The sequence below is a fragment of the Pungitius pungitius genome, chromosome 4 (genome assembly GCF_949316345.1).
Source record: "Pungitius pungitius chromosome 4, fPunPun2.1, whole genome shotgun sequence".
NCBI lineage: Eukaryota > Metazoa > Chordata > Actinopteri > Perciformes > Gasterosteidae > Pungitius > Pungitius pungitius.
In genome coordinates, this window is record NC_084903.1 from 12,187,653 (window position 1) to 12,198,305 (window position 10,653).

At 41.8% G+C, this 10,653-nt stretch overlaps 1 protein-coding gene across 1 annotated transcript; it reads left to right on the forward strand.

The window, feature by feature from the left end:
• Positions 1–1,327: 1,327 nt before the first annotated feature.
• Positions 1,328–10,036, forward strand: copb1 (COPI coat complex subunit beta 1). Its single transcript, XM_037485924.2, has 22 exons — positions 1,328–1,480; positions 3,217–3,369; positions 3,808–4,037; positions 4,159–4,328; positions 4,424–4,538; positions 4,658–4,750; positions 4,862–4,999; positions 5,120–5,239; positions 5,543–5,650; positions 5,731–5,877; positions 5,999–6,144; positions 6,618–6,714; positions 6,817–6,977; positions 7,107–7,227; positions 7,319–7,546; positions 7,942–8,121; positions 8,327–8,471; positions 8,606–8,725; positions 8,840–8,985; positions 9,103–9,192; positions 9,435–9,590; positions 9,773–10,036. Exons 2-22 carry the CDS (start codon positions 3,279–3,281, stop codon positions 9,830–9,832), a joined length of 2,862 nt encoding a protein of 953 aa, XP_037341821.1. The 5' UTR covers positions 1,328–1,480; positions 3,217–3,278; the 3' UTR covers positions 9,833–10,036.
• Positions 10,037–10,653: the final 617 nt, after the last annotated feature.

Here is a 10,653-nt window from a genome sequence, read left to right on the forward strand (position 1 = left end):
TTTTGCACATTTCCAGATGTTGAGTTGCTGATGAGGGCCAGCTTGCTTTCACGTAAAGATATCCAACATTAATAAATGTGTGTCACATAGTCTTTATATATTACACCACCATCCTTAAGTGTTATTCAGTCAATGTTTACTGTTATAGAGCTTGATGGCAGAGGGAGGAACAAGGCTGACTTTTATCACACTTGTGTAAACTAAATAAAGGCCCATGAGTGTCTTTTCCTCTCTTGTTGTTCTGTAACCAGTATGGCAATTCTGTTTGGAGAGCAAAGGCTCACCTCATGTCACAATGACAACTTATTTTACTTTATACATTTTTATTCCATAAAATTGCTCACCGAATCGTAACAATATGACTTTCCCAGAACAGGATCAGGAAGTTAAATGAGAATCCCATAGAGTTTTGGTAGCAAGCATACAGCGAGGATAGCAGCACGTGTGATGCCATTGCTCTTGTCTGACAAGGTTCTGTTGTGTAATGTAAACAGGACTTTGCGCTTGGCTTGAACCATAAACCATTCTTACCATAAATACTGCAAATTAAAGATGTATACCTATAAAAGCACATGCATGTCATTGAGAGAATAATTGTAGTCTGTTCTGCTGATTGCAGCAATACAGTACTATTACATTTGTAGCATGAAATATGGTTACAAAACTTGGCAAAACTTGGCAAACCAAATTGGCTTAAACCTTAGATTTGTTTGTGTAGTGGCAGTGTAATATAGTTTTCCTCTGTGCTATAAAACTTGATGGTCCTCAAAAAACTATTGCACACGATACAGTACAAAAAACCTATTCTTTTGTTCTTTCGTTAGGATGAAGTCTGTTGGGGATTTCTTTTACAGTTACTGTATTGTTGATGAGATTAATGAATCTCATGTTGTTTTACTGCAATAATGACAACATACACTTTATCACTAATTACCCTTTTAAGTACAAAACAGATCTGTCGAAACAATCTTTCAAACGATTCTTGCATTTGTATCGAGGTTCAAGTGTCTTTACATTCACTATAACACTGGACTCAGCCTCCACTGGAGGGTGCTGCAGAAAATGAATACTTGGTAGTACATTATTGTACAACATTGCACTCTTGCAATTACCACTGTTCATGTTGTTGTTTATTTTTATACGGAAAGGGCAGTGAATATAGTTGCGGTTGAGTACTCAATTCATTATAGCGTTTTCTTAGTTCTTAATCGATCCGTAGTTGCATTGTCAACAGTTTGGTCCGTATGAACCCAGCGTTCGCATGTCGCTTGTGTCACACGTTTATTTTGCCTTCGCGTTTGAGCCATCCGGCGCACGGTAGCAGTGATGTGGCTCAGAAAGTAATCTTCCACGTCAGTAGGAAGTAGTGGAGAGCCACAGAGACAGCTCGCCAAAGGGTTCACCTGAGCATTTTTACAGATGTGAATATCCTAGATTGAGTGTCGAAGGCCACTTCGTGGGATAATTGTCGTGCTATCAGGTAGTTGATGTTTCTTTTTTTTCTTTTTCATAAGTGATGTTTCTTACCTGAGCCGTGGTAACGGCTGAAACAGCTAGCGTTAGCTGACGTTACTGTCCTCCATTTCATTGCTAGCCTGATCTGCTAAAGCTAATCTGGCGCTAGCTAACGTCCGATAGGTAGCAATTGACCAGTTAGCTTAAGTCAAAGTCACCAATTGAAAACTCTACAAACTTAGCCTGCCGTTTTATTTTGAATGATGCTATATGTTACTCTGCTTGATGCTAACGCCGCTACCGTTAGCAGCAGCTCCAGCTTTGTACGAGGGTTTTAACACGTTAATGCTGCGTGTCACACTTTATTAACTTAGGGATCAATAACCTTCTTTCTCCTCACAGTTGCGTTTTTTAAAATGCATTCTGCAATAGCAGCGAGTAATATATAGTATATATTATAAATTGTAAACATGGCCTCTCGTTGTTCGGGTATACGATTGATTTCAAGGCGGCTCGACAATAATTCAGCTCCTCCTTAAAGTTTGAGTCACTGTATTTTTTCAAGAAAATCAAGCGGCCTGTTAACCAAATAAAGATGGTGAGTGCTCCGTTGCCGGAGGAGAATTTGAGAAGCCATTCGTATCAACGTCCTAATGCGGACAGTTTTACTTTCATCTTATAACGTGGATGATCAGCTGTTTATTGTTAGGATATTTTGTCTGATGCAGAAATATTAAACAAAGCAAACTAAACAAAGCAACATATGGGTTTAGCAAAACTATTACAAAACACACACCAGCCATTCATTCAATGCTTGTATACAGGTGTTTATACAGTAGAATACCTTTTAATGGTTTACCCTGCTTTAAAAAAGTTCTTCACATGCAATGTACAAGCCTAATTTTCTACTCTGTTTAAAAACAACACCGATGTATATTTCTTAATGTATCTAGTGGTAAAATTAGGTTTTCGTTTGTCAAATCTAGTGAGTATATTTTCTAGTGTTATCTCCTTTTGTAGTAAAGATGTATCATGTAATGTTCACGAGGAATTGAAGCAAAAATACAGTTCAACAGTTTCAATCAATTCCGACACTTGACGCATTGTTATTTTGGCTTTTGTGTACTGTAGATGAGAAAACACATGTCTCATCACTTTAAATAATCACTTTGAAGCTATCAAGCGAATAATGACTCGCAGCATTTTGTAGCTCCTCTCTACCAATTTTCCTGACCAAGGTTATTGAGCCATATCCCAGCACACCTGGAGTAACATGCAGATCGTCCAGGACAGGTTGCAAGTCTATGGTAGAGCAAACGCCAACCTCTAATTAGTTTTTTGTGCATCTCTTTTCAAGGACTCTGGAAGGGCACTGCTCTGTGAGGCCACAGTACAAAATAAACAATGAGCCAGTGTGCTGTAAACCAGCAGGTTACCTCCAGTAAGGAAGAAGTGGTTATATTTGGTAAAGCGTGCTATGTACAGTCAATTAGCTCCGCGTTTTCCCAAGTAATTCCAGTGGTTTATACCTGGTTGGCTATTCTGGGTTTCAAAAAGCTCATAGAAGAGTTGTCTGGTTCTATTTCAAGTTAGTTAGTCGTCCTCTTTGGCTACTTTGAATAAAATCAAATGCAACTCCACAGTGCTTTATTTTCTTGTTTGAACGTTTGGCTTTACGGTATATTGGTTTTGTTTGTGTTTGGTCTTCACGCAGATTTAGTCTGCTTTTTACTAAATGTAGGGTTCTTCTTTTTCTCATAGGTATTTTCCAGTAAGCAGCATTCTTTGGGATTCTTCTTAACGGATTCAAGCCCAGCAGCAAAATGACAGCTGCAGAGAACGTTTGTTACACTCTGATCAATGTTTCATCTGAGTCAGAACCCCCTTCTGAAGTCAGCCTTAAAGCTGATCTAGGTAACTATTGTTGATATTACCTTGCAGATTTGTCTCACTAAACCTTAATAAAACGTTCATTTCTAAATGTCTCCACCTCAATGTAATAGAGGTTGTTGAAATGTAATGTGGCCCTAACAAAACAATGTCCTGCTTTCTCTGGATAATTCAGACCTCACTGTTAAAAATAACAATAAGGATTTTAAGTTTGGTAGAACTTTTATTTTTACCCAATGAAGACAGGTGAAGTCTGTGTTATCTAGAGAGAAATTATTTTCTACACAAATAACTAAAATACTTAATTGGTCATCAAAATAAAATGGTGAAAAAAATCGTAACCCTGAAAAACAATAGTTCAACCTCTTCCTTTCGAAAAGTTTTAAGTTGAGATCTATAAAAGTCCTAATACATGCTTGAGGCCAGACTCACCGTAGTAATAATAATAATTGATTTCAACAGAAAAGGGGGAGATCAAGGCAAAGACTGAAGCCCTGAAGAAGGTTATCATCATGATCCTGAATGGTGAGAAGCTGCCAGGACTGCTGATGACCATAATCCGCTTTGTGCTGCCACTTCAAGACCACACCATCAAAAAGCTGCTGCTGGTTTTCTGGGAGATAGTTCCCAAAACAACCCCAGATGGAAAACTGCTACAGGAGATGATCCTGGTCTGTGACGCCTACAGAAAGGTAACAGCTCCTGCGACCACAGGGAAAATACACTTGAAAATATCTTTTAATTTAATTTCTTGAAAAGAAAATGAAAAAACAAACCAGCAATCGTCATGTGGCATCTTTCTCTCAATTCCAGGACTTGCAGCATCCCAATGAGTTCATCCGTGGCTCCACTCTGCGCTTCCTGTGCAAGCTGAAGGAGTCGGAGCTGCTGGAGCCTCTCATGCCAGCTATCCGGGCCTGCCTGGAGCACCGCCACAGCTATGTGCGCCGCAACGCCGTCCTGGCAATTTACACCATCTATAGGTACCAAGTCTTAGACCTCTTATGTTCGCACATGCATGTTTTATACTCTCTTCATTAGTGAAGAACTAACATCCGAGCATGTTTACTTGTTTTAGGAACTTTGAGCATCTCATCCCTGACGCTCCAGAGTTGATCCATGATTTTCTCGTCAATGAGAAAGACGCCAGCTGTAAGAGAAATGCTTTCATGATGCTGATCCATGCAGATCAGGTCTGTAGCTTATTGTCCCTTTCTACCTGTTCCTATTGTTGTGTTTCACTATGACTAACAGTATCGATCCCAAAGCCCAAACTTAACCTCATTTCCTTCACTTTTTTGCATGTTTTCAGGATCGAGCTCTGGATTACCTCAGCACATGTATTGACCAAGTTCACACTTTTGGTGACATTCTCCAGCTGGTCATCGTGGAGCTGATTTACAAAGTGAGTCAAGACTTTCACTAGTCCAACATGAGCTCAGTAACTCAACAGCATATTACCAGAGGAGCTGCTTTAATGTCTCAACTCTTGCTGTTCTTGTTCTCTGCCTGCTAGGTCTGCCATGCTAACCCCTCTGAGCGCGCCCGGTTCATCCGATGCATCTACAACCTGCTGCAGTCCTCCAGTCCGGCTGTTAAGTATGAGGCTGCCGGCACTCTTGTTACCCTCTCCAGTGCTCCCACAGCTGTTAAGGTACATTACCAAGATCTTATCAGTAATGTACATAGTTCAGAAATTGTACGCAGTGACCCAATAGCAGTGATTTATGGCGATTCTCCTTCTCTCATGCACACTGATTTTGTGGGACTTCAGGCTGCTGCCCAGTGCTACATTGATTTGATTATCAAGGAGAGCGACAACAATGTGAAGCTGATTGTTCTTGATCGTCTGATTGAACTGAAGGAGCACCCCACTCACGAGCGCGTACTCCAGGTACGTTGAATTTCTGCTGTGGTTAGTTTTTGAGGCAATTAACAAATAGAATGTGGTCTGGTGCCTTATGAAGATTATTAAAAACAGCAATAGTCCAAATGTGATGTCCCTCTCAAGAAAATAACTATTGACCTTTTAAACACCTTAGTAGTAGTAGCAGCATGTATGATTTTAGTTGATGAATATTATTTGATAATTTAAGATCCACGAAAAGCAGAAAAAGTTTGACGATGAGGCGGAGCCCATTTGCTGCACTTACATCTCCTTTAAGCTTTTGTTTCTCACAAATGCTTTGTAACCCAGGATCTTGTGATGGACATCCTGCGTGTTCTCAGCACTCCTGACCTGGAAGTCAGGAAGAAGACCCTGCAGCTGGCGCTGGATCTTGTTTCATCGCGCAATGTCGAAGAGGTCAGCGGCGTGCACAGTTATAGCATGTTATAGAAATCACAAAATCCTGTTAATAATGCGGCGACGGTTTGTTTTTTCAGTTGGTGATCGTCTTGAAGAAAGAAGTGATCAAAACAAACAACGTATCAGAACATGAAGATACTGATAAGTACAGGCAGCTGTTGGTGCGCACTCTCCACTCCTGCAGTGTGCGCTTCCCTGACATGGCGGCCAATGTCATTCCTGTGGTGAGTTTCTCATTATTTAGCTCTAGAATTTTTTCATTTCCGATAGTAACCCAGGGTGGTGTATACTGTTTTTATGATAGGAATATAGTAAGACAGTTCTTTGTGTTGATATGATTTACAGCTGATGGAGTTCCTAAGTGACACTAACGAGGCAGCTGCTGCCGATGTGCTGGAGTTTGTACGGGAGGCCATTCAGCGGTTTGACAACTTGAGGCCCCTCATCACCGAGAAGATGCTGGAAGTCTTTCACGCCATAAAAACTGTCAAGTAAGTCTTTAGAAGAACTCTGAGGGGAATATTCTGCATCTTCTTTTTTGTCTCCTCCCTAATGGTTAAACAAATCAGTTTTAAGATGGTCTGCGCTTGGATAAGTATTACTTGCATCACTATATATATTCATTCAGTCTTTACTAATGAGAACTGTATACGCATACTGTAACAATACATCGAATGTGAGCTGATCTTTGAAACAAACTGCAGCTCTCAGTAGTTCACCAGTGGTGTGTACTCTGTAAGAAGATGTTGTCAATATCAAATCAAGTAGAACGAGAGTGAAAATACACAACGGAGGTGAGTTTTGGTGGCTTGTTACTTTAAATGAGGAATGAAAATGGTCAGATTTGGTTCTGATAGTTGTCTGCTGTTACATAATTTTGTCAGTACACCAAGGTGGTGTCTCTATACAGGAGCATGTTGCTTTGTGAATCCTCATCAGCTTTGTCACCATTGTCCTATTTCAGGATCTACAGAGGAGCGTTGTGGATCTTGGGAGAATACTGTAGCACCAAGGATGACATCCAGAGTGTGATGACAGAAGTGCGCAGGTCCTTGGGCGAGGTATATTTGTCTGCTATTGTCACAATTGAATGCGACACAAGCTTACCTGAGGCTCCGATCAAACTGTTCCAAAAATCTGACATCTGTCTCTCGTGCCGACAGATCCCGATTGTAGAAAATGAGATCAAGAAAGAGACCGGAGAGGTGAAACCAGATGATGAAGTAAGTGCGGCTCCAGCCCAGAAGCTGGTGACAGAGATGGGCACCTATGTGACACAGAGCGCTCTCAGCTCGTCCAGGCCTTCGAAGAAAGAAGAGGATAGGTAAAAACTGCAAATTATTTTTTTCTGATGGTATAATCCTTTGCATTTGTTATTCAGCTGATTGCATGGACGTTGGTCATCTTGGCACTGAGCTCACTCGGGTAAAACTTGGTGGTGTTGTTGTTGCAGACCTCCACTGAGAGGCTTCCTGATGGATGGAGACTTTTACGTGGCAGCTTCCCTTGCCACCACACTGACCAAAGTGGCCTTGCGCTATGTTGCCATAGTTCAAGACAAAAAGAAACAAAACGTAAGTGGTTCCCTCTTGACTGACACCGCTTCATCATTGAACCAACTAACTGAGGTTCTAACCCCTGCTGTCTTGCTGTTGTCTCTCCCAGTCCTTTGTGGCGGAGGCCATGCTGATCATGGTCACTGTGCTGCACTTGGGCAAGTCCTCTCTTCCCAAGAAGCCGATTACAGACGATGACGTGGACCGCATCTCGCTGTGCCTGAAGGTTCTGTCAGAGTGCTCGCCACTTATGAATGACATTTTCAACAAGGAGTGCCGCAGATCCCTGTCACATATGCTGACTGTCAGACTGGAGGAAGAGAAGCTATCACAGAAGGTAGGGCTCAACCTAATGAACCTCGTGGAAGTTAGGCTGAGTTAAGTTGTATTTGATTTATTTATTTTTTTACATTACATGTCATTTAGCTGACGCTTTTATCCAAAGCGACTTACATTGCATTATAACCCATGCGTTACATTTTTGCCTGGGGAGCAATTAGGGGTTAGGTGTCTTGCTCAGGGACACTTTTACATGGCACATGGGGCGGCCGGGATTCAAACCACCAATCTTGCGGCTTCCAGTGCACCACACTACTCCATGTGCCACCATCGCCCTTTTTGTTCTTACATCTTAACTATTTTAGGTATCCCCGGTGTTTGGACTCCATTGTTAGCTAGTTGTAGGCTGGCTTACACCCCAAAAAATAACCATATGTGTTTTTCTTATTACAGAAAGAGTCTGAGAAACGCAACGTCACGGTGCAGGCAGACGACCCCATTTCTTTCATGCAGCTGACTGCCAAAAGCGAGATGGCTTCTAAGGAGGACCAGTTCCAGCTCAGTCTGCTGGCTGCCATGGGCAACACTCAGAGGAAGGAGGCTGCTGATCCACTCGCATCCAAACTCAACAAGGTACACCGCAAACCCTGATAAATTACATTAATAACGGAGATACTGCGGAGACTACTTTTGGCCTGTAAATAAAGGGATGAAGGGATTTTTTTTTAGTTGTTAAAATCATTCATTGTTGCCTTAAAAAACTACAGCATCTTAACTGCTTGCTGTGTATCTAGTTAATATAATTGATAATTCATTGTAATCCCTCTGTCCATTCTAGGTGACCCAGTTGACGGGCTTCTCAGACCCAGTTTATGCTGAAGCCTATGTTCATGTCAACCAGTATGACATCGTGCTGGATGTGCTGGTGGTCAACCAAACCAGCGACACTCTCCAGAATTGCACTCTTGAGCTGGCCACTTTAGGTCAGTCTGGTTTATTTTCCACCTTGTTCAACAAGTGACCAGATTCTTTTCTCTATTAATGATTACCCAAGCCAATTACATTGTGAAGCTACATCGCGCTGGTATGGATTTCAGCAAATGTTTTCATCCCACAGGTGACCTCAAGTTGGTTGAGAAGCCTTCACCTCTAACTCTGGCTCCTCACGATTTTGCTAACATCAAGGCCAATGTCAAGGTGGCTTCCACGGAGAATGGCATTATATTTGGCAACATTGGTATGACGATCATTTTGTGTATTTTCCGCCATACAATTCAACTTGTTTGTTTTGCTCTCTGTAGTCTGAGAGTGTTTTCTTATATGTTGGAGATGTTTGATTCTGTTTTTCCAGTCTATGATGTGTCAGGAGCTGCTAGCGACAGGAACTGCGTGGTCCTCAGTGACATCCACATTGACATCATGGACTACATCCAGCCAGCTTCGTGCACAGATGCAGAATTCAGACAGATGTGGGCAGAGTTTGAGTGGGAAAACAAGGTAGGCCTTTGCACTCCACATGAGTGTTCCTCTCTACTTTTCTCAACACATTGATTTTTAGTCTACACATTGGAAAATTGAAACGAGTGAATTTAAAATATGGTGTCTGCGTCGTAGGTAACGGTGAACACTAACATCACCGATCTGAACGAGTACCTTCAGCATATCCTCAAGTCCACCAACATGAAGTGTCTGACTCCTGAGAAGGTTGGTATGCGACGTCCCAGACAGCAGAGCAAAGAGTCAGTGGTGCTTTTAAACCCGGCAGGACTCCTAAAGATGAATGCCAATAAAGGCCTTTTTTTTTCCTGGTGCATGTTGAGGGAAATGATAAGTGGCCTTTGTCAGCAATGTCTCCTTAAACTGCTTGTGGCTGATGAAGCTTGGTGATCTTGTGCTGTTGTTTTGCAATATTCTCAACTCCTTTCCTTCTGCCATTTTTAAACCAGGCACTCTCTGGCTTCTGCGGCTTCATGGCTGCCAACCTTTATGCTCGTTCTATCTTTGGAGAAGATGCCCTGGCTAATGTCAGCATCGAGAAGCCCATCCACCTGGGGCCCGACGCACCTGTCAACGGACACATCCGCATTAGAGCCAAAAGTCAGGTGGGTCACAGCTGCTGCACCGTGAACACTTAATCACCTCTGAAGTAGAGTCCTGGTTTCCTGGATAAGGAGAGCGAGTATATGAAATTAGCTGATACATGTGATGTTGCATTAAAGGGTTTTTGCTCTTATCAGTAAGAATACAATCTGCCACAATAAATCCTTCTTCTTTCATTTCACAGGGGATGGCCTTGAGTCTGGGTGACAAGATCAACCTCTCCCAAAAGAAGTCAAATGTCTGAAACCATTCTGGTCCAGCTGTAAAAATGTCACCTGCTGTTGTTTTCTATCATCCATCTTTTCAACACAGATAATTAAGAACTCTACATGGTTAGTTGCTTCCGTGCTGTTTTTCTTTCTTTTTTATCTAACATCACCGCTGTCACTTTAGTCATTTTCTTTCCCTGTTCTGCTTAATTTTCAATAAACAAATGTATTAAGAGTGACAGTGTTTTGTCTGTTGATTCATGTCTAGAGGGTTTCAGGCGTTTTCAACGTGAACAAACTCAAAAGGGGAACGTTTGGATGACTTTTAGCAGTCAATGTTTGAGGGCTTTCTCCCGTAATGTTTTACGCTCCATGAGGCCTGATTGTAAATGTTTAGTGATGGCTTCAAATATAAATGTCACTCAAAGGAGGTTGTGTCTGTTGCTCTTGCTGTTTCCAGCTTTTCTGCTCTGGGCTCTTGTGACATCTTGCAGAATGGACCTTAAGGAATTAGTCTTCCCCAAATTGTCATTGACTTCATGTAGACTCTTAAACACATCCATATATGTGCAATAATTTTAACGGAGGGATTCACAGGCCCCCTCATAGCCATCTGCAAGTTTTAAACTGATAATGAGATGCAGATGGATTAGTATTGGCAGGGAGTTGCATATTGCACTCGTCCTTCCTGTTAATCATTTACAATTTAATGGCCATCTATGGCGATGTCCCAGATTAAAGGCTTCCAACCTTGTTCACTCATCTACAATATCTGTGGCAGCATTCACAGCGACACTTCGAAACCTGAAACCAGAGATCCAGGGCCCTGTGTTTTTTCTTCTGAGGTCGACAAAGT

Coding starts and splice junctions, on each gene's coding strand:
- copb1 (XM_037485924.2), top strand. CDS start 3,279: ATGACAGCTGCAGAGAACGTTTGTTACACTCTGATCAATGTTTCATCT. Junction 8,472..8,605: donor TCTTGAGCTGGCCACTTTAG/GTCAGTCTGGTT, acceptor TTCATCCCACAG/GTGACCTCAAGTTGGTTGAG. Junction 8,986..9,102: donor AGTTTGAGTGGGAAAACAAG/GTAGGCCTTTGC, acceptor TCTGCGTCGTAG/GTAACGGTGAACACTAACAT.